Source organism: Girardinichthys multiradiatus, chromosome 23, assembly GCF_021462225.1.
Source record: "Girardinichthys multiradiatus isolate DD_20200921_A chromosome 23, DD_fGirMul_XY1, whole genome shotgun sequence".
In the NCBI taxonomy this organism is placed as follows: Eukaryota; Metazoa; Chordata; class Actinopteri; order Cyprinodontiformes; family Goodeidae; genus Girardinichthys; species Girardinichthys multiradiatus.
The window spans coordinates 4,085,509-4,113,324 of record NC_061815.1 but is presented as its reverse complement, the minus strand read 5'-3'; the positions used below and the strand labels follow the sequence as shown (position 1 = coordinate 4,113,324).

At 42.3% G+C, this 27,816-nt stretch overlaps 1 protein-coding gene across 1 annotated transcript; it reads left to right on the top strand.

Annotated features, from left to right (window-relative positions):
- Window positions 1-4,884: 4,884 nt before the first annotated feature.
- Window positions 4,885-25,420, top strand: dnd1 (DND microRNA-mediated repression inhibitor 1). Its single transcript, XM_047353980.1, has 5 exons — window positions 4,885-5,118; window positions 13,912-14,017; window positions 17,865-18,190; window positions 19,944-20,076; window positions 24,620-25,420. The coding sequence occupies exons 1-5, from the start codon at window positions 5,098-5,100 to the stop codon at window positions 25,177-25,179; spliced, it is 1,146 nt and encodes a 381-aa protein (XP_047209936.1). The 5' UTR covers window positions 4,885-5,097; the 3' UTR covers window positions 25,180-25,420.
- Window positions 25,421-27,816: the final 2,396 nt, after the last annotated feature.

Genomic DNA, 27,816 nt, shown 5'->3' with positions numbered 1-27,816 from the left:
CATCCTCCTTCCATTTTTCACATTCAGTGGTAAATATGAGGTGAGAATAATCATTTCCACCATAATTCTCTGCAACAATAAAATGATATGAGCTAACTACAAGCATGCTTTTATTATGTATCAGGTTTTCAGTTTGAAATTGGACGTTTTCTAACATGGTTCAACACTGACATCTTGTGGTTTAATTTATCCATTACATGGGGTCATTACGTCCTTTTCAAAGTTTGAGGAGAGATTGGACGGGTTGGTATGAAATCAAGTAAACATCACACAGCAAGGCTGACATCAACCTAAAGTCAGAAGAAAAGAAGAACCTGACATAAATGCTCTGAACTGATCAAAGCTGTGAAGAGAAGCTTCTCACATAGAGAGGTGTCTCCCCATCATGGCTGAGAGCCTGCGCCGACCACCTGGCAGCCATCTTCACTGAGATCTTCAACAAGTCACTGGGGCTGTGTGAGGTTCCCTCCAGCTTCAAATACTCGTCCATCATCCCAGTACCCAAGAAACCCACCATCCTAGGATTAAATGACTACAGCCCTGACATCTGTGGTCATGAAATCCTTTGAGCGACTGGTGTTGAAGCAACTGAAGGACATCACAAGCCCCGTGCTGGACTCCCTGCAGTTTGCCTACCTGACAAACAGTTTGGCAGATGATACAGTCAACTTGGAATTACACTTCATCCTGCAACACCTCGACCACCCAGGGATCTTCATCCATCTCAGTGTGGTTTGGCTCATCCACAATACAGGACAGGTCCAGACTGCAACAAACAATCAGGTCTGCAGAGAGAATCATCAAGGCTGACTTTCCCTCTATCCAAGCCTCTACAGGTCTAAGGTCAGGAAAAGGGCAGCTAAAATCTTTGCAGACCCCACACACCCTGCACACAAACTTTTTAGGCTTTTACCTTCAGGTGGCGCTACAGAGCGCTGTCTCCTAAAACCAGCCGCCACAGAGACAGTTTCGTTCCCCAGGCTGTTTCTCTGATCAACAAAGATATTCTTTATTATTGAGAGCAAAGTGTACCGCGGTTAAATTCCTTGTTTGTCTGTACAAACTTGTCAGTAAAGCTGATTCTGATTCTGAACTGGAAGGACGGGACAGGAAAATTAGTCCTTCCAGGATAAAGTAACTTGGTTTAACTCTACTAGTTTATTTATATTGCAACAATTCACAAATTAAGTCATCAGTATAAAAAAAAAAAAAAACATTTAACGTTTAATTCAAATCTATGTAAATATAATCTGATTCATTTCAAATCAACAGTTCTTCATAGGTGCAACACCATGCAGTAATAACCAACATCTGGAGGTGAGTTTATGGTGTGCAGGAAACCATGAACCTGTCCATCACCTTAATTCATCATGAGAGAAACAGAAATTCAGCCTCACTCCTTCAAGCATGTTTGAATTCCACATTCATGAAATCAGTATTTTCTTCCTGTACTACTGAAAAACAAAGGTCTGAATATCTGAGCATTGAACTGCATGCGGGCAGAGAAATGATTCCCTGTCATTTGTAAAGCCTTTAACGCATTAAATAAAGTAATGTACTAAATAGTTTTTTCTTTTTAACCTGAAAGTAATTTGGGAATAAACACGCACATATCATTAGCATCATAGCATAACTGCCTAAGTCATATTTTGGCAGATATGACTTTTGGCAAATATGTCTTTTGGTAAATATGACGCAATAACGTTATGAGGCTAATGATATATAATACTTTCCTCTTTGCACTCTACCCCGTTGGGAAGTTCTTCTTCAAGCTGCTGTCCTCTGCCTGAAGCCTGGGAAATGGGGGTTCTGTAAAATATCTTAGTTGTGGCTGTTCCTGGGGCAATATCTAACAATTCTGCAGTCTTTCCTGCTTTGTCTACCATCACTACAGTGTCTGATTGGTTAGGTACCATCTGATAATCATTCTGAATCTGGAGAAATCATGCAGGATCTTAGCCCTACCATTTTCTGTATAGATTTCTCCAACTTTGACTGAGGGATTTCCAGTCCATACTTAGCAGAGATGCTCCTGGGTTATGGTATTTACCTGCCAGCATCTTACATCCAGCTGTTACAGTATGTGCTGGACTGTTTCAGAGGCATCTTTGCACAGTCTGCATCTTGGGTCCTGTCTAAAGTGGTGGACCCTGGCGTCTATTGCTCTTGTGCTGATAACCTGTTCCTGTGCTGCCATTATTAGTGCCTCTGTACGGTCCTCCAGTCCAGTAATGGATAAGACTTCTCGATATCAGTCAAATCTTCAATCTGCCAGTGGTATACACCCCTCAGGGGATGGTCTTTCCCCCAGGTTCCTCCTGGTACTTCTATTGCCATTGGGTTTCTATGGGGTGCCGTTTTTAAAGCTACACAGTCAAAAATTGATAGCAATATTTTGAGTTATTTAGCCTGTCATCACCATGTCGTTTATACATTTATAAATAATTAACAAGTTAAATATTTAGCTTACAAAAATGTTTAATTTGCAAGCTAAATGTTTAGTTTGCAAAATAAATATTTATTTTTCAAGCGAAATATTTAGTTCCAAGTTACATATTGAGTTAGTTTACAAATGAAATATTAGTTTGGGGTTAAACGTTTAGCTTGCTAACTAAATATTTATCTCCAAACTAAATATTTAGCTGGCTAACTAAAAACTTAGTAAACTTTGTAAACTAAATAGTAAACTTATTAATTAAATATTTAATTTGGAACTGCAACATTTATAAATGTATGAATAACATGGTGAAAACATGACTTCAATCCCAATTTGTTTCTCTTATGACAGGCAAAACAAAACAACCCAAAATATTACTGGAAATTTCTGACTGTGAAATGTTACAAATGGCACTCCACAGGTTGTTGCTACCTGAGACATTTGTTTAGTCATTAGGGGCCATCTTCGCGATGTATTCCAGGATCCTTGCTGTTTCATCCTGGACAGCGGTTTTTAACGCTCACTAGACCACAGACTCCCTCCTTCCTTTTAGTGTAAGGTATCTGGTTCTCCTTTGGTGTCCTGTATATCCTAGTTTATTGGATCAGCGAGTCGATGTCTGAATAATCTCACATGTTCTCCAAAAATCAGTAGTTATTATATTAATAATTACAGAATATGAACATGTTTTCATAAAATAAAAAAGGGGCAGAAATGAACTAATCTTCAAACACATTCGTCTTTCTAAATTGCAAGATCTCTTTTTGATATGCTTTTATATTTGAAACTTTATTTGAAACTTTTCCACTCTGCTTAAATAATAAGTTGACCACATGTATTCATTTTTGGGGCAGTGTATTAAACAGATATCCTCTCTTTTCCTGAAATCCCAGAGGTGGCATGCTTTGCAAAATGGTACTTGTTGCGTGTTTAATGTATGTTAATGCTCCATGGACAATTTCATGACCTGTATGTTTAACTAGTCACTGACTCGATGCAATCTGCTGGGTTTCCTAGAAAAACCTTTTAACCAATTTGAATAATTAACTGAATCTGACTGCACTGTTAGTTGGAATTAATTGGAGTATATGTTGAAATCTGTATGAGTAGATTGAATTGACTTTGTAAATTGCCTTCAGATGATATACAGGGGTTGGACAATGAAACAGAAACACCTGGTTTTAGACCACAATAATTTATTAGTATGGTGTAGGGCCTCCTTTTGCAGCCAATACAGCATCAATTTGTCTTGGGAATGACATATACAAGTCCTGCACAGTGGTCAGAGGGATTTTAAGCCATTCTTCTTGCAGGATAGTGGTCAGGTCACTATGTGATACTGGTGGAGGAAAACGTTTCCTGACTCGCTCCTCCAAAACACCCCAAAGTGGCTCAATAATATTTAGATCTGGTGGCTGTGCAGGCCATGGGAGATGTTCAACTTCACTTTCATGTTCATCAAACCAATCTTTCACCAGTCTTGCTGTGTGTATTGGTGCATTGTCATCCTGATACACGGCACTGCCTTCAGGATACAATGTTTGAACCATTGGATGCACATGGTCCTCAAGAATGGTTCGGTAGTCCTTGTCAGTGACGCGCCCATCTAGCACAAGTATTGGGCCAAGGGAATGCCATGATATGGCAGCCCAAACCATCACTGATCCACCCCCATGCTTCACTCTGGGCATGCAACAGTCTGGGTGGTACGCTTCTTTGGGGCTTCTCCACACCGTAACTCTCCCGGATGTGGTGAAAACAGTAAAGGTGGACTCATCAGAGAACAATACATGTTTCACATTGTCCACAGCCCAAGATTTGCGCTCCTTGCACCATTGAAACCGACGTTTGGCATTGGCATGAGTGACCAAAGGTTTGGCTATAGCAGCCCAGCCGTGTATATTGACCCTGTGGAGCTCCCGACGGACAGTTCTGGTGGAAACAGGAGAGTTGAGGTCCACATTTAATTCTGCCGTGATTTGGGCAGCCGTGGTTTTATGTTTTTTGGATACAATCCAGGTTAGCACCAGAACATCCCTTTCAGACAGCTTCCTCTTGCGTCCACAGTTAATCCTGTTGGATGTGGTTCGTCCTTCTTGGTGGTATGCTGACATTACCCCGGATACCGTGGCTCTTGATACATCACAAAGACTTGCCGTCTTGGACACAGATGCGCCAGCAAGACGTGCACCAACAATTTGTCCTCTTTTGAACTCTGGTATGTCACCCATAATGTTGTGTGCATTTCAATATTTTGAGCAAAACTGTGCTCTTACCCTGCTAATTGAACCTTCACACTCTGCTCTTACTGGTGCAATGTGCAATCAATGAAGACTGGCTACCAGGCTGGTCCAATTTAGCCATGAAACCTCCCACACTAAAATGACAGGTGTTTCAGTTTCATTGTCCAACCCCTGTATGTTGTGAATTGATGCTTTATAAATAAAACTGAATTGAATTGAAATGAAATGAACTTTGAATCTAAGACAGACAGTAGGTGGCCAGGGGGCCCACGCGACGTGTTGGCAGTGAAGGCCCCACCGTGTCGTGACCCCACCGATCAGCAGAAGAGGTGCAGGTGGGAAATAGAGCTGCAGGTGGGGATCGTGACGACACGTGGCGTGATTATCAACAGGAACGACACCAACACGGCGTAAAAGATGGAAAACGCGCTGACCCAGGTGAGTTTTAGCGCTCTGCAGGCCGCGGCTTCAGGTCAGTCTGAGGCTGGTTGAAATATCTGCGAACATCAGCGGGGAACAAGCGGCGGCTGTAATGGCGCCGGTTAGGACTGTTGCGTTGTGTAAACTAAGAGCTTAGACATCCCCAGTCGGTTTAATCACAGTAATGCCACATTAAACATAAACAAAAACAATGTTGTCCTTGTTTGTAACGTTGTTAAAATGTTTGTTGGTTTTTTTCCGTTGATCTAATCTAAATACACCGAGGTCCCCGTAGAAATCTTTGGGTTTTATTTGTCGCTGCAGCAGAGAATATTTCTGTTTTTATTCCGATAGTTTATTCTGCCTGGAAACATTGTAGCTGTTGATTATAGTGATGCTGCAGAATTTCGCTCTTTTCGTCTGTTAAAAACAATGCTTGATCTTCTGCAGGTGTTTCTGGTATTTCCAGGCCTTATTTAGGTTATATATGTAGCATGGTTGTATAGCCTACAATGTCATTTACCCTTGAGATTTATTGTCCGGGCCTTTTTAAAATGTTGTAACTGTTGGTCATTTCTAACGTTGTAAGAAAAAAGAAGACTCATCAGCGGTATATGAATCGTAATTAAAAATACATCTGATGTTGATTACAGTGGCCACGCTGCTCCATGGCGCCAGCTACTGATCCTTCTCGGTACTGATGCGTGTTTATAAAGTCTAGTGTAAAGGTGGATCTCAATAAATAAGAAAAAGTAAACTTATTTCAGTAATTTAAATCCAAACATGAATCTCGTGTTATCATACATTGATTCCAAACAGAATTATATATTTTAAGTGTTTATTTACGACAGTGTTGATGATCATGGCTTGCATCTATCCAACCATTCATCCTTTGTTTATTTAGAAAGACCAGTTGACCTGACAGTCATGTTTTGGGACTCTGGGAGGAAGCCAGAAAACCCAGTGAGAACCCACGCTTGTATGGAGAACATTCAAACTCCATGCAGGGATTCAAACCCAAGACCTTCTTATTGCAATGCAACAGTGCAGACAACTGTGTTTCTGTGCAGCTAATGAAAACTCAAAATTCAGTTTCTCATAAAATTTTAAAATGACATTAGACCAATTGAAGTGTAATAGAAGCCATGGTTGCTTTAATATCAGCCTTGCACTTATTTGTTGTGTTCTCTCTGGTGTCTCTTATCATCTTAACAGCCCACAGATTCTCTGTGGGTTTTAGGTGAGAGACTGGTTTGCTGGTCAATCACTGTAACACACTTGATATTCTGACTACAGCTGCTGACTACAACTTGTGATTCTCCACCAAATTCTTGAATGGGCTTTGCTTCATGGTCCTCTTGAGACTGCAGTAATCAATGTTTTTATGAACCTTTTTGTTCAGCATTATTTCCTTCCACTAAACCTTTCAACAACTTTGCAGTTGCCATCTTCTTTACATCTCAAAAAAAGAGTCCAATACTTTTTGCCAGTCATCTCAGGAAGTGAAACTCATATATTATATAGAATCATTACACAGAGTGATACATTTCAAGCCTTTGTTTCTTGTAATTTTGATAATTATGGCTTGCATGTGTTCAGATGAAAGTAAATTCTGCATTTTATTTGGAAATCAAGGTCCCAGAGACTGGAGGAAGAGTGGAGAGGCACAGAATCCATGTTGATTGAAGTCTAGTGTGAAGTTTCCAGTCAGTGATGGTTCGAGGTGCCATGTCATCTGCTGGTGTTGGTCCACTGGTTTTCTGAGATCCACGGTCAATGCAGCCATCTGCCAGGAAATGTTACAGCACTTCATGCTTCCCTCTGCTAACGAGCTGTAAGGAGATGCTGATTTGATTTTCCAGCAGGACTTGGCATCTGCCCACACTGCCAGAGGTACCAAAAGCTGCTTCAGTGACCATGGTGTTCCTGTTCTTGATTGGCCATCAAACTCTCCTGACCTGAACCTCGTAGAAGATCTATGGGCTGTCAGGAGGAAGATGAGAGACTCCAGACCCAACGAGGCAGATGATCTAAAGGCAGCTATCAAAGCAACCTGGGCTTCCATTACACCTATGCTGATCGCCTCTATATGCAGTAATTCATACACGAAGAGGCCCAACCAAGTATTTAGTGCATACAAATAAACATACTTTACAGAAGCCTGGTATTTATGTTTAAAATATCATTCTTTTATTGATGTGATGTAAAATTCTAATTTTCTGAGACACTGAATTTTGGGTTTACTCTATCCGGAAGTCATTATCATTAAAATTACAAGCTTGAAATATTTTACTCTATGTGTAATGATTCACTTTACCTTTTATGAGATGACTGGCAAGAAATATTGCACTTTTGCGCAATGTTCTATACTTTTTTTTTTTTTTTAGATGCACCTGTATTGTTGAGGGGCTGCGTTACAAAAGCCTAACTGTCTGTGAAAAGGCCATGCAAACCAGCTTAATGTTAGTCTGTTATGTGATTTATTTTGTCATCAACTTCATATAACATACACTGACAGGTCTGTGGTTCTAGTCTTTTGCCACTTTTAGCTGGCTCCACTCCCTTCAACCCGTTTTGCACGGTACTGGCTTTCTTGGTCCCTGCTCTTTATCAGGTTCCATCGGGGCTGAGCAGGGCCGAAATGTGACGTAAACAGACTCCTGTGCACTGATTGGGCATGAGCGTGGTTAGCCGTATGCTAGAAACATGAGAGTTTTTGTCAAGGTAGCAGAAAGAATGACAAGCCGTGGACACCACAGTGCCAAGAAAAGCTCAAAAAACTCAAGCTTGACAACAGAAATATTACAGTGGCCTGAGCGGGTCAAACTGAAAGCTTTAGTGGTGGTTCAAAATCATGGATGCCATTCATGGCCATCGTCCCACAAGTTGTGGATGGGAGGGGGGTCCGGACTTGGCAACCTCTGTTTCAAAAGGACATGTTGTGTGACGATGAGTGTTTGTTACTTTGCATATCAGAAGACAAAGTAACAAACCCGACAGGTTTTGTGCCGAGTAGAGCGGAGACGTGCGGTGCTGGAACCATGAACGAAAAAGAGTCAAAACCATCTTTTCCATTCATGTGTTGTGAAGTCGTTGCCATATAGGCAAATGTATTCAACCTCCTGGGGCTCTTGCCAGTGAGGGGTTGCCCACCCCCCTAAAATGCCTCTGTATTGTTAATGTATGTTTGAAACAAAATAAGTATGGTTTACAATCAAAAGAATAACAAATAAAAATTACACAATGCATCATTGACCTCTGCTCTCCCCTTCCCATATACTAAAATGGACTATTCTGTTGGATCACATAAAACCTCCTGGAAATGCAGTGTGCTGCTCGAGCGAACGGCAGGAGAGATCAGAAAGGAGAAAGATGAAGCGGGGCTATCAAAGTGGAGCCGAAAAGCAGAAGAAACGAGGAAAAACAAAAAAACTATTTGTACAATACCAAGATTGACATTTTTCAATGTACCAGCAACAACATTGGCTGACCAAAATACTGACTGGCATTGTCTCGTTGCAAGTGTGGATATGGAATTGGACAGGATTAAGGAAGAACTAGTGAGTGATGACAAACAAGTGGAAGTGGATACCGAGGAAGACTATTCAAATGATGAGGTATAATTGATGACCGTTGTTACAGTACAGTGCACATTAAATCATTCAGGAGTTATTTTCTAGATATATTTGTGGTAAAGTGGCCCACACTGAAGTGTATATGGCTGGGACAAAATGTAGTACTATGGTTATCATACTCCTCCCATCCCCTCACACATATATGGATTTATATGACTCTTATCATATTGTACGACTTTCATTTTTATCGTCACATTTCTAAACATTTCAGGATTGCAGTTACTCTCATTTACTTACCTCTCTTAAGATTGATATGTTGTGTAAATTGAAAATACAAAAAGGCAGGGCTTTACAGCCAAAACAACCTTCTCCAGTCTGGTTCCCTGTCCACACCTGCAATGGGCCAAAGTTTGGATCTGCTTCCAACTACCACCTCTCTGAAACACATTGGCTTTTCCACTGTGCTCCAACAACTGTGCCCTGTTATAAGTGTATCCAATATGAAACCGTAGTATTAATATTAGTTTGCACACAATTAGTGTTGACTGTTGTTACACTTTCTTTAGCACGTTTTTACTACAAAAATAAAACAAATGTTTTAGTAGTAGTTTTGTCTTATTGAAGTAGGAAAAAAGTTGGCGGCTGGACTGGGACTTCCCCATTAACCGCTGCCTGATCTTGGCCAGTCACACTGTCATTTCCTACTACATGTTATCTGTTTGTGGCGGTGGAAAGTGAATATAAAGCATTTAGTTGGTATGTGGTGAGTAACTGCAAGTACCAGAAAATAAAATGTCATTTTTTACTGGAAATGTTTGACATCTTAAGTTAATGTAGGAATTAATTATAAACAGTTTTGCCACAGTTCTGTAAGACAAATATTTTAATAGACTACTGATGATCAGAGTACTTTTTCCTTGTACGTAAAAAATACTGTCTTTTCATGTAAACCTAACTTGGTGGAGTGTGAATTCTTTATTATTTTCTCATACTCAGTCTCATACTCAGTCTCCTCATCTTCTACTTTATATAAATATGTGCTAATGATTAGACAGTCTAGGTATCAATTCAGTGAATGACCTGATTATTATAATAATAAAAATAAGTCTGTTAATTAATGTTTAGTAGTTACTGTAAATGAATCATACAGTTGTATTGTAGGGCTGAAACAATCGGATTAATTGTGATTATTAAAATAATTGTCAACTGAATTCGTAATCAAATTATCCTTAACTGGAGTATACAGACTCTAAAACATTCTATTTGCTGAAAGAACAGCCCACTCAATGCAGTAATTAGGCCAGAATTGTGCAAAAATATATATAAATTTTGCATTTCAGATGAAAAACGTTTATCTGTAAATATGCGCTATCCAGGACTCCTCAAGTGGCATAGCTTTAGCTTCACCTGGTTCAATTTCTGTAAAAAATCTTGAGAAAGTGCTGAGGAACTACATAACATCGTGGTGCACCAGCTGCAATATGAAGGACAAGAGTGCCCCTCCTTCTCTGTTGGTTGGAGTAAGGGGGAGTCAGGTTCAGCCAAAACCAGGTCAGTTATGGTTGAGGTGCAAACACACCCTACATTTCTGCTACCTGTATGACCCCTTCTCTTATCCAATGATTATAATCAGTCTGACAGAGAGAGGTACCCCCAGTCCTTGTGGTTTTTAGTATAACAATAGCCACCAGTGGGCTCTAGATGGAAAAACTTTATCATAGCCTATTCTAAAATGGCCAAACTCTAACAGTTAAATCTAACCGCCCCAACAACCCAGCACCGTTCCATACCCTTTGTGAAGTGCCTTGAAACGACATATGTTGTAAATTGGTGCTATATAAATAAAACTGAATTGAATTAAATTCGCCCATAGACTGCTGGAGATAGGCACCAGCTCCCCCGCGACCCACTATGGAATAAGCGGTAGAAAATAACTGACTGACTGAATTAAATTGAATAGTAGTTTGCATGTTCTCCCCGTACATGCGTGGGTTCTCACCGGGTACTCCGGCTTCCTCCCACAGTCCAAAGACATGCCTGTTAGGTTAATTGGTCACTCTAAATTGCCCTTAGGAGTATGAATGAGTGTGTGTATGGTTGTATGTGTGTTGCCCTGCGATGGACTGGCAACCTGTCCAGGGTGTACCCTGCCTCTTGCCCATAGACTGCTGGAGATAGGCACCAGCTCCCCGTGACCCACTATGGAAGAAGCGGTAGAAAATGACTGACTGATTATTTGAAAAAATAGTCGATTTAGCAAAATAACATAAGCTCTTTTGTAAAGCAACAACTTTACAATGTACAATTGTAAAATAATGATTTAAACATTTCCTGCTTTTGGACCCAGTACAAATTAAGAAATAATGGAAGGAATTAATTAACAGAAAAAACTCTGTTCATCTTTTCTTATTTGTCAGTTGAGAGAAAAACTAATTTATGAGCTTACAGGTCCTTCTCAAAATATTAGCATTGTGTGATTAAGTTCATTATTTTCCATAATGTCATGATGAAAATTTAACATTTATATATTTTAAATTCATTGCACACTAACTGAAATATTTCAGGTCTTTTATTGTCTTAATACGGATGATTTTGGCATACAGTTCATGAAAACCCAAAATTCCTATCTCACAAAATTAGCATATCATTAAAAGGGTCTCTAAACGAGCTATGAACCTAATCATCTGAATCAACGAGTTAACTCTAAACACCTGCAAAAGATTCCTGAGGCCTTTAAAACTCCCAGCCTGGTTCATCACTCAAAACCCCAATCATGGGTAAGACTGCCGACCTGACTGCTGTCCAGAAGACCACTATTGACACCCTCAAGCAAGAGGGTAAGACACAGAAAGAAATTTCTGAACGAATAGGCTGTTCCCAGAGTGCTGTATCAAGGCACCTCAGTGGGAAGTCTGAAGGAAGGAAAAAGTGTGGCAGAAAACGCTGCACAACGAGAAGAGGTGACCGGACCCTGAGGAAGATTGTGGAGAAGGGCCGATTCCAGACCTTGGGGGACTTGCAGAAGCAGTGGACTGAGTCTGGAGTAGAAACATCCAGAGCCACTGTGCACAGGCGTGTGCAGGAAATGGGCTACAGGTGCCGCATTCCCCAGGTCAAGCCACTTTTGAACCAGAAACAGCGGCAGAAGCGCCTTGACCTGGGCTACAGAGAAGCAGCACTGGACTGTTGCTCAGTGGTCCAAAGTACTTTTTTCGGATGAAAGCAAATTCTGCATGTCATTCGGAAATCAAGGTGCCAGAGTCTGGAGGAAGACTGGGGAGAAGGAAATGCCAAAATGCCAGAAGTCCAGTGTCAAGTACCCACAGTCAGTGATGGTCTGGGGTGCCGTGTCAGCTGCTGGTGTTGGTCCACTGTGTTTTATCAACGGCAGGGTCAATGCAGCTAGCTATCAGGAGATTTTGGAGCACTTCATGCTTCCATCTGCTGAAAAGCTTTATGGAGATGAAGATTTAATTTTTCAGCACGACCTGGCACCTGCTCACAGTGCCAAAACCACTGGTAAATGGTTTACTGACCATGGTATCACTGTGCTCAATTGGCCTGCCAACTCTCCTGACCTGAACCCCATAGAGAATCTGTGGGATATTGTGAAGAGAACATTGAGAGACTCAAGACCCAACACTCTGGATGAGCTAAAGGCCGCTATCGAAGCATCCTGGGCCTCCATAAGACCTCAGCAGTGCCACAGGCTGATTGCCTCCATGCCACGCTGCATTGAGGCAGTCATTTCTGCCAAAGGATTCCCGACCAAGTATTGAGTGCATAACTGTACATGATTATTTGAAGGTTGACATTTTTTGTATTAAAAACACTTTTCTTTTATTGGTCGGATGAAATATGCTAATTTTGTGAGATAGGAATTTTGGGTTTTCATGAGCTGTATGCCAAAATCATCCGTATTAAGACAATAAAAGACCTGAAATATTTCAGTTAGTGTGCAATGAATCTAAAATATATGAATGTTAAATTTTCATCATGACATTATGGAAAATAATGAACTTTATCACAATATGCTAATATTTTGAGAAGGACCTGTATTTATACTACAAAGTCAATATTCCTACGTCCAGGTTCTTCAATCGTAAGCCAATTTAACTTTATTTTTTATTTTTTATAAAGCTCTTTAAAACAGCCCCAGCTGCAACAATATGCAAAATCTTACCTCCTTATCTTAAAACTAACTCTAAAAAAGCACAGGCAGCTAGTGGATGGAATCCAGGGTGGGGGTGATGTGCTCCCTCATTACCAATTCCAGTTAGCAGCTGCATTTTGGACCAGCTGGAGACATTTCAGGGAGCACTGGCTAAGTACAAGGTAGAGAGCGTTTCAGTAGTCAGGCTGGAACGTATAATGAAAGTATGAATTGCTGTTTCAAGGTTTGCCTGCTGCCTAAGATGATTAAAACCAGACTTCACCACTGCTCCAACCTGGCGATCTTATATAAAATCACTCTCCAATTGAAAACCCAAATGTGAAACTGTGTTTTAAATATGCCGCCAAGGAGCCCATATCAACCGGGGAGGGTTCAGAGCAACCACCACAACCAAACACCACCACCACCTTTGTTTTTTAAATCATTAAAATGTACAAAGTTTTAAGCCATCCAGTCTTTGAAGTCTCGAAGACATCAGGGTCCGACAAATTTCACTGAATGACTTTTGTATATAAAGCACTATATTTTCTCAATAATAGACAGGACGAATAACATGACCTTGGAAACTTGTAATCTTTTTAAAATTTCAATATTCTTTCATTTTGTGTTTGAAAGTTTTAAACCCTCTGGCATTTAATGTTTGTGGTATAATCACGATGTATCTTTATTTTTGTATTTCTGTCTGTTCTTTTTGTCAGCTTGATATGTGGTGAGTTCTGTTTTGTTCTTAAAAGTTAGAGAAAAAAAAGAAAGATGAGGCATCTTAGTCGGGCTTTGGTTGTTTGGCCTTTGGGTTTTCATTACCGCCACCCACTGGACTGAAGATGCAGTGCAGTTTTCTTCACAACTTCCCCATATGTCATTAGGCTGATTTAAATAAATGGTCTATGGCCTTTCTAAGCAGTGGAAACCAAGGCAGACAAATTCCCCTGGATTTCTTTTACCCAGATAAAACAAATCCTGGGGCTTTAAATCCTGAAGCTTTCAGTCGAAAAGGAGCTAATGTTGCCTGTCAGTTGCAGGGGTGTTGTGAATATATTTCTGCTGTGTTTCCACTGTCAGGTGCAGAGCATTGAGCGATTGGAGGCTCTGGAAGCCTGGCTGAAAACAACCAACACCAAGTTGACCCAGGTTAACGGACAGAGAAAGTACGGGGGACCACCTGAAGGTGAGACATAAGGCAGCACTGGAAAACAGAACTATATTATTATGTTAGGCATACACTACTGTGAAAAGTATTTGCCCCCTACAGATTTCTTCTGTTTTTGATCTTTTTTTCTTTTTTTTTGTCTCACCTAAATGTTTTAGATTATCGAACAAATACTACTCAAGATAATCTGAATAAAAACCAAAAGTAGTCTTTAATGAGGATTTAATTCATTAAGGGAAAAAGGGTATCAAAACTGAACTGGTTGTGCCCAGACCCGGCACCAAGAGGCAGGCCCGGGGGGTTGGGCCCGCTCATTCAGGTATCTGGGTCCACCCAAGACACAAGCACTCAAACACTCCAATGGATGGCATTTAAGGTTTGTGCATAGAAAAAAAAAGAGTGGAAATGTTTTAAATGTTTAGTATTTTTTCAAAAACAATTCCACGTCTCATCAAGAGACGTTCATGTACAGTTGCCTTCAGGTTTCTGGAGTTAATGTGTTTTAAACACAATGATTACAATGCAGTGCTGAGTAGTTTCTAAGATTTCTGCAACGCATGAGCTAAAGTTTATACAAACCTGAGCATAATTACTCTGCATTTCCTGGTGACTGATGCACACTTGCATGTCACCGTTTAAGACTCGTACTCATCGTCTTCCGCTTCTGGGTTGCGGGGGCAGTAGACTCAGCAGAGAGGCCCAGACGTCCCTCTCCCCAGACACCTCCTGGAACACCTCCCGAGGAAGGCGTCCAGGAGGCCTCCGGTATAGATGCCCGAGCCACCTCAACTGGCTCCTCTCGATGTAGAGGCGCAGCGGCTCTACTCCGAGCCCTTCCCCGATGGCCGAGCTCCTCGCCCTATCTCTAAGGGAGTGCCCGGCCGCCCTACAGAGGAAGCTCATTTCAGCCGCTTGTATCCGGGATCTTGTTCTTTCGGTCATGACCCAAAGTTCATGGCCATAGGTGAGGGTAGGAACGTAGACCGACCGGTAAATTTCTCTTCTCCACAACGGACCAGCACAGCACCCCCATTACTGCGACAGCCGCACCGATCCGTCTGTCGATCTCCCGCTCCATTCTTCCCTCACTCGTGAACAAGACCCCGAGATATTTAAACTCCTCCACTTGAGGCAGGAACTCCCCTCCAACCTGAAGAGGACAAGCCACCCTTTTCCGGCCAAGAACCATGGCCTCGGACTTGGAGGAGCTGATCATCATCCCAGCCGCTTCATAATTGGCTGCGAACCGCCCCAGCGCATGCTGTAGGTCTTGGCTAGAGGGGGCCAGCAGGACCACGTCATCTGCAAAAAGAAGAGACGAAATCCACTTGTCCCCAAACCAGACCTCCTCCGGCCCTTGGCTGCACCTAGAAATCCTGTCCATAAAAGTTATGAACAGGACTGGTGACAAATGGCAGCCCTGCCGGAGTCCAACATGCACCGGGAACAGGTCTGACCCTAATAAAGGGCCCCCGATTCAACAAGGCATCATGAGGGACACAGTCGAATGCTTTCTCCAGGTCCACAAAACACATGTGGACCGGTTGGGCAAACTCCAATGAACCCTCGAGTACCATGTAGAGGGTAAAGAGCTGGTCCAGTGTTCCACGACCAGGACGAAAACCACACAGCTCCTCCTGAAGCCGAGGTTCAACTGTCGGCCGGGCTCTCCTCTCCAATACCCTGGCGTAGGCCTTACCAGGGAAGCTGAGGCATGTGATCCCCCTGTAGTTGGAACACACCCTCCGGTCCCCCTTCTTATGAAGGGGGACAACCACCCCAGTTTGCCAGTCCAGAGGCACTGTCCCCGTCCGCCACGCAATGTTGAAGAGGCGTGTCAACCATGACAACCCTACAACATGCAGAGACTTTAGGTACTCGGGGCGGATCTCATCCAACCCCGAAGCCCTGCCACCGCGGAGCTTTTTAACCACCTCGGTGACTTCAGCCTGGGTAATGAAAGAGTCTAACCCTGAGTCCCCAGCCTCTGTTTCCACCAGGGAATGCGTGATGGCAGGATTGAGGAGATCCTCGAAGTACTCCTTCCACCACCCGATAATGTCCCCAGTCGAGGTCAGCTGCCTCCCACCCCCACTGTAAACAGTGTTGGCAAAGCACTGCTTCTCCCTCCTGAGGCGTTGGACGGTTTGCCAGAATCGCTTCGAGGCCAACCGGTACTCCTTCTCCATGGCCTCATCAAACTCCTCCCAGGCCCGAGTTTTTGCTTCTGCCACAGCCCGGGCCGTGGCACGCTTGGCCTCAAGGTACCCATCAGCTGCCTCAGGAGTCCCATAAGCCAACCACAGCCTCCTTCTTCAGCTTGACAGTGTCCCTTACTGCCGGTGTCCACCACTGGGTTCAGGGATTGCCACCGCAGACCTTACGGCCGCAGCTACGGGCAGCAGCATCGGACCGTTTAAGACATTCTTTATTTCGTATTAATAAACAAAATGGTTGTTTCATTTGAAAGGCTACATAGATGTTTATTTATGTACTGTATTTATATTAAATAAAAATACCGTTTACTGGGCCTCCCCAAAATTAGCCCCAGCTTCCCCTGACCCGGCTTCCTCTGGGTAGGGCTGTCTGGTTGTGCTACCCTTAGCTGACACGAATTGTTTGCAATAACGGGCGAAGAGTCTTTACATCAACACTGAGGAATACTGGCCTACTCTCCTTTCTTCATTCAAACGTTGGAGGTTTTCGAGTATAAACGGAGTGTTTAATGTCATACCACCAGTATCTGAAGTGGATTTAAGTCTAAACCTTCAATTACACAGGTTGTCACAATGAGATTCAAGATCATGTTTACAAGAGACCTGCTTGAAAAAAAAAACAAAATTGTTGGATTTCTGTTTAAATAAAAACAATTACATCACATAATACAGTTTAGTTTTAAATTGTGCAAATACCACACACTGGCATGGCTTCAGGTTATCATACCATGAGATTCTCATAGCGGTCCATGTCTAATACGTAAACAAGAGTAATGCTGGAAATTCATTTCATTCTTTATTTTCTTTGGGAGGCAAAGAGGATGTTTTTGAAAGGAAATTTGCATTTTTATATCTCAACTTGGATAATATTTGGATTATTTGGCAATACACATCACAAATAACTATTAATAAACCTTTACATTTAAAATTTACCAAAAGTCCTGTTCTTAGACATCATGGCATCATATTTATATTCCATGGTTAGTGCTGAACACCTGCTGTGGTGTGGTACCAGAATTAGTTAGATTTATAACAACCACGCTGTGTTCGAGACTGGTTACCATTTCAGAGGCTGAATTCAAGATAGGGCTGACTAAATCGCAAAAGTTTGCTTATTGCTCCGTTGTCAGGAGTGGGGCTGCACAATATTAATAACACATTGGGCAACTGGTCAATATATTCCAATTGTTTTAACCTTTCATTTTGTCTGCCAATGTAATATTCAGCCTGTTGAACACAATTTCACAGCACTAGAAACTCACACCTGATACAGATGGTGTCCAAGATGCTAAAGGTCACAGAGAGGGTTGGATGCACATATGAGAAACAGAGGAGGAAGGAAAATGTGCCCATAATAATTTCTATGCAAAATATACCAATAATGGCACCACTGCAAGATTTACTGTTACTGTGCCACCCTAGTCAGGAGTGATCCACTGCCACGAACCTGGCTAATACGTCATTTAACTTACATCCTCCACTCTCTGAATTTAACCTCCTCCATATAACATAACTTTAATGGGTTCTTTCTGTATGTGTGTAAGTGTTTCTAATCCCAATGTTTAGCCTGACAAATGGCAGTGGATGAGCCAATGACAGCTTATCCACTAAGCTTCATAAACCCTTCCTGTTTGATCTGCATGGTCTAGTGTGGAATGGTCCCACCCCAGGCGAACGCTGTGAGGTCTTCATCAGCCACATCCCACGGGACACCTATGAGGACCTGCTCATCCCCCTGTTCAGCTCTGTGGGTCCTCTCTGGGAGTTCCGCCTCATGATGAACTTCAGTGGCCAGAACCGGGGCTTTGCTTATGCCAAATATGGCACACCAGCCCTTGCAACTGACGCCATCCACAAACTGAACGGCTACATGCTGGAGCCCAAGTGCCACCTCTGTGTCCGCCACAGCACAGAGAAGAGACACCTTTGTATTGAAAACCTGCCGGCTGCCACAAAACCAGAAGACCTGATGAAGGTACTGTTGGTCTGTTCCATGTTTGTTTGGAATTAGATGTTTTTAAGCTGACTGAGGAGGAAGAATTGGCAAGATGTCACAAACCCTCTCAGATATCAGTCTTTTATGGCAGAGGCACCAGATGGGCTTGTACTTTGTCACAAAGCAGCTTAGAGATTGTAAGAAAACAAAATTATGTGGTCTGATGAAACTGAAATAGATTTTTTAAAAATCCTTATATCTGTTTTAGAATAAGTCTAATGTAACTACCGTATTTTCCGCACTATAAGGCGCACTTAAAAACCATTAATTTTCTCAAAAAATGACAGTGCGCCTTGTAATCCGGAGCGCCTTATATATGGATCAATTGGTTAATTGGTTGATCCATACTGGTTGTACACGGCGCTCTGTCAAAATGTTTCAGTACGACTGGTAAACTACAAAGCCGCACCGCTTGCAGCATTACGGCTACCGTATTGAGGGGCGTCGCCGAAGTAATAGCGGTAAACACCTGTACTGTGCTTACTCCTAGTCCAACACCACTTGTGTGTGTATAAGGTTTGAATGTAATGTTGCAGGAATTGCCTGAACTATATGTGATTAGAAGCTCAGTGTGTGGGGTGTATGTTTCGTGTGTGTGTATGGAAGATGTTGACATTACTCCTCCGGACAGAGGTGGCGCTGTGTGCTGCCGTAGCTGAGAATCAAGAGTGAAGGAGTGACGTCGGTATTATTGTGTGTGTGGGGTGGGTAGAGACGGCGACCGGAGCAGCGGTGTATGAGTCTGTAAGCCCTGTGTTTTTACGTGCTGCAAAGTCATTAAAAAGAACCCCGAATCTCGTCAACAACTGTGTTTTGATGCTGTTTCTTCATGTTCAACTCAGCAACGTATGAGTGAGGGAGTTAATCCCGAGGAAACTCGTAACTTCGGCCCTGGAGAAAGCGTCTCCCTTGTGTCATCAGACTACGGTCAGGGGACAGAAACAGGAAAGGTTAACAGTACTAACGTTTGATTTAGTGCATCAAACTGTTTCTTTTACGTGTTTACTGAATCAGGGAAAAGTTCCCTTTCACGTTTTAACTAACGTGGTAAGTTATGCCTAGTCTTCTGTCCTGTAGGGATGGATGATTTGGACCTAAAACCTTTTCACAATATTTGGTGTCATTTTGTGATTACGATAAAGTGACAATAAAAAGCAAGTTAAAATATTCTTCAAACACAAATACTGCTCAAAAAATGAAACTTATTCATTATCAGATATGTTACTTCAGACAATTAGTTTCCATAGGCGGTCTAATTGTAAAGGTAAACAGAGTGTTTGCATTTAAAAATATATTTCTATTGATTCAAATATCAGCAAAAGCTAATCATCACAACAAATCATAATTGTTATTGGACATTTTACCCCTGGTATTGTACCCCCTGGTATGATAATTGCCTTTTCTACTGTCCAGATGTAATAATGTTAATGCAAATTACTTGAAACCTGGCCACATCATCTTGATTCACTGTATGATCTTTTCAAGTATCAGCGTCAAAATCAGCGTCATTATTGATTAAAAGTGTTAAGGAAACCAATTTCCTCAAGTTAACAACATAGTTCTGCTTTGCTGAGCTGAAAATAATGAAGCTGGAAGCAGTTATAGCCATATAAACAGTGAATTAAAGGCAGTGCCACATGTACAAGCAAGCTCCAACGTATAGGCCTGTTCTGCTTGTAGTTGTAGTCAATGGTTACAGAGTGATAACAGTGTAACTGTGTGTGTGTGCAAGGTGCTGCGTCACCTGGCTCAGGGGGTAGAGAGGGTGTCTCTGAAGACCGGGCCCGGGATAGAGGGGGTCTCTGCCATTGTTGCCTTCTCATCCCATTATACTGCGTCTATGGCCAAGAGGGATCTTGTGGCAGGTAAGGGACCTATGTGAAATGGTACTGAATGATGGAAAAAGCTGAAGTTCTGAGCCCATATTCACAAAGATTCTCAGTGTCCGCTAGGGGGTTCCTAAAAAGAAATTCCTGCCAAGGAGTCTTAGCTTCTGAATGATTCAGTTTGCTGCTGAGAGCAACTCTAAGCGTGGAGAAGACAGAAATTCCTACGTTATTGAGGAGGCGTGGTTGACCCAATAGCTAGGTGTGACGCTGTCTTCTAAGAGCTGATTGGTTGTTGCCAGAAAATATAACAAAAACTAATGTGTTCCCGGTAATCAGTGGAGAGAATTTAGACTGGAATAAAAAAATGTGCAAGTCATGATGACAAAATATAGCACTGTTAAATTAATTGTCACACAGCATCAAAATGTTTGAACCTTATTTACATGCTCATCATTATTTTGACTTGCTTATTATGTTTACTTACCATGCTTGTCATGTTCCTACTTCATCGATTTTATATTAATGTGGACACTCGGCTGTAAATATTTTACTGTGATTACCTTCTTGTATGAAGAGGTCTAATTTGGTAAAACAACCAAAACATAATGAAGAAAAAAGATTGAGAAAACCGAACTGAACCGAGGAGCAAAGCCTGCTGGTGGAGGAGAAGAGAGGACTGTTGAAATGTAGACGTGGTCCCAAGATCACGTTGTGAGCGCATTGCCGAGCAGATCAATGCATCGTTCCCAGCAGTCAACACCCACCTGTCTTCTTCACAGACAGGTGGGTGTTGATGACCACTTAGACTATGGCTGCTGACACCATCATAGACAATGCAGCAAATACTTAGATAGTGCTTACTTTTCTAATTTGTCTTGTCTAGATTGTGTGTGTGTAAATGCGTGTGTGTATATATATATACTGCTATATATATATATATATATATATATATATATATATATATATATATACACACACACACACAGGTCCTTCTCAAAATATTAGCATATTGTGATAAAGTTCATTATTTTCCATAATGTCATGATGAAAATTTAACATTCATATATTTTAGATTCATTGCACACCAACTGAAATATTTCAGGTCTTTTATTGTCTTAATACGGATGATTTTGGCATACAGCTCATGAAAACCCAAAATTCCTATCTCACAAAATTAGCATATTTCATCCGACCAATAAAAGAAAAGTGTTTTTAATACAAAAAACGTCAACCTTCAAATAATCATGTACAGTTATGCACTCAATACTTGGTCGGGAATCCTTTGGCAGAAATGACTGCTTCAATGCGGCGTGGCATGGAGGCAATCAGCCTGTGGCACTGCTGAGGTCTTATGGAGGCCCAGGATGCTTCGATAGCGGCCTTTAGCTCATCCAGAGTGTTGGGTCTTGAGTCTCTCAACGTTCTCTTCACAATATTCCACAGATTCTCTATGGGGTTCAGGTCAGGAGAGTTGGCAGGCCAATTGAGCACAGTGATACCATGGTCAGTTGACACGGCACCCCAGACCATCACTGACTGTGGGTACTTGACACTGGACTTCTGGCATTTTGGCATTTCCTTCTCCCCAGTCTTCCTCCAGACTCTGGCACCTTTATTTCCGAATGACATGCAGAATTTGCTTTCATCCGAAAAAAGTACTTTGGACCACTGAGCAACAGTCCAGTGCTGCTTCTCTGTAGCCCAGGTCAGGCGCTTCTGCCGCTGTTTCTGGTTCAAAAGTGGCTTGACCTGGGGAATGCGGCACCTGTAGCCCATTTCCTGCACACGCCTGTGCACGGTGGCTCTGGATGTTTCTAGTCCAGACTCAGTCCACTGCTTCCGCAGGTCCCCCAAGGTCTGGAATCGGCCCTTCTCCACAATCTTCCTCAGGGTCCGGTCACCTCTTCTCGTTGTGCAGCGTTTTCTGCCACACTTTTTCCTTCCTACAGACTTCCCACTGAGGTGCCTTGATACAGCACTCTGGGAACAGCCTATTCGTTCAGAAATGTCTTTCTGTGTCTTACCCTCTTGCTTGAGGGTGTCAATAGTGGCCTTCTGGACTGCAGTCAGGTCGGCAGTCTTACCCATGATTGGGGTTTTGAGTGATGAACCAGGCTGGGAGTTTTAAAGGCCTCAGGAATCTTTTGCAGGTGTTTAGAGTTAACTCGTTGATTCAGATGATTAGGTTCATAGCTCGTTTAGAGACCCTTTTAATGATATGCTAATTTTGTGAGATAGGAATTTTGGGTTTTCATGAGCTGTATGCCAAAATCATCCGTATTAAGACAATAAAAGACCTGAAATATTTCAGTTAGTGTGCAATGAATCTAAAATATATGAATGTTAAATTTTCATCATTACATTATGGAAAATAATGAACTTTATCACAATATGCTAATATTTTGAGAAGGACCTATATATATATACACATGCAACCAGGCACAATATATACTTTGTGGATCTTTTATTCCCTTACTGCATCCAACAGAACAAATTATTAATTTATAATTAATGATTATTAATTAAAAGATTAAACTGAAATATCACGCTGTTACTGTGACTTGCGCTGACTGCTATCATATGTCCCTCTCTGCACAGTTGCTGTCCTGTGTCACACTTTGTTGCAGTCAAACAAAATTACCCTCCTCTAAACAATAAGCAAAGCCAATTTTTAGAACAATACCAGAAGACAATATTTATGTGTTACAACGGGTTTTACAACTATTATTCACAGCCTACAGGAAACAGTTTTCCCTCTCTGCTGTTCGCGCTGAAAACATCTGTGAGTACGGCACACAGTGACTCCCCACGCTCTGCTTTGCTCTGCTCTAGCAGTAACCTTAAAGTGACAGTGTCCCTCAAATCACGAGTCCAATATTCAGCATTTAATTAAAGGACAAATGCTGAAATCCTACCTTTTCTTTGCCTTAAGTGTATTGGATATGGAGCTAGTCCACCTGGCTACATATATTTTTTGACTTTTTCCAAATTTTTAAAAATGTTTTACAGTCTATAAATTATATTTGAATTCTTCTGTACTAAATTGTTGATAAGTTTGCTAAATGTTTATTCAGATTTTTTTATTATTTTTTTCTATTATTTATTTATTTATCAATCCTAATATTTCCTTACTAGAGGCTGACCTTTAACCTGTCCTGCTGCTAAAACTATTTAATTTCCCTGTAGAGGGATGATAAAGTTTATCCTTTCTTTATATTAATAATTGTATAATGGTTATAGATTGTTTAGGGGGTGGATCCCTGCATAATTGAGCTGGTAGCGTTTTAATTGACTGTTTTTCATTGTACAGAGAATATAAAGTCCTCCTCACTACTCACATTTCCTCACCTTAGGAGCGCTCTTAAGGTCTAAGATGCTTCTAGAATTCTAAAATTTTTAAAATGACATCACTATGAACTACTTTTAGTCTTGGGGTTCTTTGTGAATATGGGCCCTGGTCTTTTAATGATTTAAAATCTTTTTTCATGGTTGTACAAGTATTCATACCTCTTGAACTTATCCTGTTTCAGCCATAACATGTGTTGTGTTTTAAGGGAAATTTGAGTGATAGACCCACACAAAGATGTGCCAAATTGTGGTGGAAAACAGTGCATGGTTTTTAGTTTTTTTTTTTATTAACAAATATAAATAAAGAAATTGAAGGGTTCATTTCTATTCTGTCCCCGAGTCCATATTTTGTAGTCACCTTTTGTTGCAACTACAACTGCTTTTGGGTTGTCTCCACCACATTCTGTCCATTCTTCTTGGCAAAATAGCTCAAACTCAAATTGGATGTTTGAACATCCATTTTACAAGTCTTTTCACAGATTTGCAATTACATTTACGGCTGGACTTTAACTGGGCCAATCTAACACATAAACATGCTTTGATCTGGCTGCATGTTTAGTGTTGCTGTTCTGCTGGAAGGTGAACCTCCACCAAGTCTCAAGTTTTCTGCTGCCTCTAACAGGTTTTTCTTCCTGTATTTATCTCCATTCATCTTCCCATCAATTCTGACCAGCCTTCCTGTTCCTGCTCAAGCACCCCCAAAGCCTGGTACTACCAACATCGTGTTTCACTGTGAGGATGGTGCACACAGGATGATGGAGTTTAGTTTTCCTCCAACATATACTGTATGTCTTGCCAATGTGAAAAGCAAACTCTTTCACATTTGCTGTGCCCCTTGCATGCTATGCAACAAAGTTTAAACAGGGCTTCTTATGGCTTTCTTTTAGAAATGATTTTTTTCTTGCCACTATACACACTGCTTTTCCAGCCAACAGATTCTCTCACTTGAGCTGTGGATCTCTGCAGCTCATCCAGAGAAACTTGGGCCACTTTATATTATTCATAAACCAAAAAATAAAATAATGCATTGTTTTCCTTCCACTTCACCATTAGTCCTTACTTTGTGTAGATTTTCATATACCATCCTAATAAAATATAATAGAAGTTTGTGGTTTTAAAAGGGGAAACAGTTCAAGGTGTATAAATAATTATGTAAGGAAATGTCAGAGGCTTGTGTCAGAGGGACAGAGAGGAAGTGTTGAATTTTGAGATTAAAACATCCACTGTCTAGATTTCAGGAAACAATATTCCATGGAGATCTCCATCAGGTGGGAGCCAGGAGAGAGCCCAAGCACAAACCAGACACAGTGTTCTCAGCAAGCTCCAAAGATTCAGCCGCAGCCATGCAACATGCCCTGTGGCCAGGCTGTCTCACACGCTTTAGCCCCGCCTCAGCGCCTCCCCGTTCCTCCACCCATGTCCCAGGGGTTTTGCAGAGCAGTGGGGCAACCAGTTGCCCCCCTGCGTCCACATGCGAGTTACCCCCACTCCTCCTCTTCCCATTCTCAGCGACACATGGTGTGTGCAGTGTCACCGGTGGTCCTCCTCCATAAGGTATGTGAGGCGAACGGGTTTGGCCAACCGTTCTATGAGCTACACTACAGTTTGACCAGACCAGATGGGTTTGTAAGTTTTACCTACAAGGTGCTTATCCCTGGGATCAGCACAACCTTCAAAGGGAAGGTCATGGTCCTGCCAGGACCCAACGTCATAGCTACGTACAAGGAGGCTGAGAGGGCTGCTGCCCAGCAGCTGCTGGTGAAGGTGTTCAGCAACCAGTTGGCTGTCTGAGCAGTCCAGTTGATTCCAGCTGCAACATTCCTGTTTGATATCTTTGTTTTACTAAAAAAAAAAAAAGGGGTTTAATTCTATGTACTTTTGTTCTTTTCTGCATGTTTTTAATAGTGTTACTTGACTTGTGTCCAGTTTGAACATAAGAAGTTTGTTATTTGCATGTTTTTTATTCTTGCTGTTTTCTGAGTTCCTCATTTGTAATTAAAATGAGATTTGCTAAAAAAAACCAAAAAAAAAACCAAACGTGTGGTATTATTTTTAAAATGTACAATAAGGGATTAGGTCTTAAGTTTTTTTTTGCATTAAAGGGTTCCACAGATAATACATGATGCAAATATCCACCAAACCACTGAGTTCTGCTTTACACCAGGCTCAAGTCCAGTCTCTGAACAGTGTACAGTAAATTGAAGAGGGGTAAACAAATAATACATAACATGATAGCCTGCTCAGCTAAAATGATTACATGTGATTTTAAGTTGAAACTGATGGAGTTGTTCCCTAAACTCCTGCGTGCTCGTTTGTTTAGTAAAGCTAAGACATCCTATAGTGTTACTAATAAAAACAAAGCCATGGTTTACTCCACACCTCAGGAATCTGCGAAGGGAAAAGGAAGAAGCTCACAGCAGTGGAGATTGGGTGCGGTACAGGCAGGCCAGGAACAAACTAACAAAGGAGATCAAAGCAGCTAAGATAAGCTTAAGAACAGCCTTTCTACTGGTGACACTTCAGCTGTATGGACTGGTCTGAGAAACCTGACTGCCTACAAGAGCCCCTCCACCCATCCTGAACAGAGTCGTCTCCTGGCCAACTGTCTGAATGGCTTCTACTGCAGACATGACAAGAAGCCATTCACACCTCAAACCATCTCCTCTACATCCCATTCAGGAACAAATTCTTCCCACAAAGCTACCAACCCCCTACCTTCAGATCCTCTGCCTGCACTAAAGATCTCCGAGGAAGATGTAAACAGGTTCTTTCAGCGCATGAAAACAAAGAAAGCTGGAGGACCTGATAATGTCTACCCATCATGCCTGAAAGCCTGTGCAAATCAACTCGCTCCGATCTTCACAAGGATCTTCAACAAGTCACTGGAGAAATGTGAGGTCCCCTCCTGCCTCAAACGATCCACCATCATCCCGGTTCCCAAGAAACCCACCATCCCAGGATTAAATGACTACAGGCCTGCAGCCCTGACGTCTCTGGTCATGAAATCCTTTGAGCGGCTGGTGTTGAAGCACCTGAAAGACATCACTGGCCCCCTGCTGGACCCCTGCAATTTGCTTACCGAGCAAACAGGTCGGCAGATGATGCTGTTAACTTAGGTCTACACTTCATTCTGCAACACCTCGACCGTCCAGGGACGTACGCCAGGATCCTGTTTGTAGACTTCAGCTCGGCCTTCAACACCATCATACCAGACATCCTCCACCAGAAGCTCACCCAGCTCAACGTCCCAGCCTCCACCTGTCAGTGGATCAACAGCTTCCTGATGGACCGACAGCAGCAGGTGAGACTGGGGAGCATCTTCTCCCGATCCAGATCAATAAGTACTGGTGCCCCCCAGGGGTGTGTTCTATCCCCACTCCTTTTCTCCCTGTACACAAATGACTGCACCTCATCGGACTCGTCCGTGAAACTCCTTAAGTTTGCAGACGACACCACTGTCATTGGACTGATCCAGGACGGTGATGAGTCTGCATACAGACAGCAGGTGGATCGGCTGGTACACTGGTGCGGTCAGAACTACCTTGAACTGAACCCACTCAAGACTGTGGAAATGGTGGTGGACTTTCGGAGAACACCACCCCCATACACCCCCCTCACCATCCTCAACAACACTGTATCGGCCATGGACCACTTCAGGTTCTTAGGAACCACCACCTCTGAGGACCTGAGATGGTCTTCACACAAAGACACTGTTCTTCCTGAGGCAACTCAAGAAGTTCAACCTTCCACAGGAGCTGCTGGTCATCTTCTACACTGCCATCATTCAGTCTGTCTTGTCTTCATCCATCTCAGTGTGGTTTGGCTCATCCACAAAACAGGACAGATCCAGACTGCAACGAATAATCAGGACTGCAGAGAGAATAATCAGAGCTGACCTTCCCTCCATCCGTGACCGGACCCTGAGGAAGATTGTGGAGAAGGGCCGATTCCAGACCTTGGTGGACCTGCGGAAGCAGTGGACTGAGTCTGGAGTAGAAACATCTAGAGCCACAGTGCACAGGCGTGTGCAGGAAATGGGCTACAGGTGTCGCATTCCCCAGGTCAAGCCACTTTTGAACCAGAAACAGCGGCAGAAGCGTTTGACCTGGGCTACAGAGAAGCAGCATTGGACTGTTGCTCAGTGGTCCAAAGTACTTTTTTCGGATGAAAGCAAATTCTGCATGTCATTCGGAAATCAAGGTGCCAGAGTCTGGAGGAAGACTGGGGAGAAGGAAATACCAGAAGTCCAGTGTCAAGTACCCACAGTCAGTGATGGTCTGGGGTGCCGTGTCAGCTGCTGGTGTTGGTCCACTGTGTTTTATCAAGGGCAGGGTCAATGCAGCTAGCTATCAGGAGATTTTGGAGCACTTCATGTTTCCATCTGCTGAAAAGCTTTATGGAGATGAAGATTTCATTTTTCAGCACGAC

Coding starts and splice junctions, on each gene's coding strand:
- dnd1 (XM_047353980.1), top strand. CDS start 5,098: ATGGAAAACGCGCTGACCCAG. Junction 14,018..17,864: donor GTACGGGGGACCACCTGAAG/GTGAGACATAAG, acceptor TGCATGGTCTAG/TGTGGAATGGTCCCACCCCA. Junction 18,191..19,943: donor AACCAGAAGACCTGATGAAG/GTACTGTTGGTC, acceptor TGTGTGTGCAAG/GTGCTGCGTCACCTGGCTCA.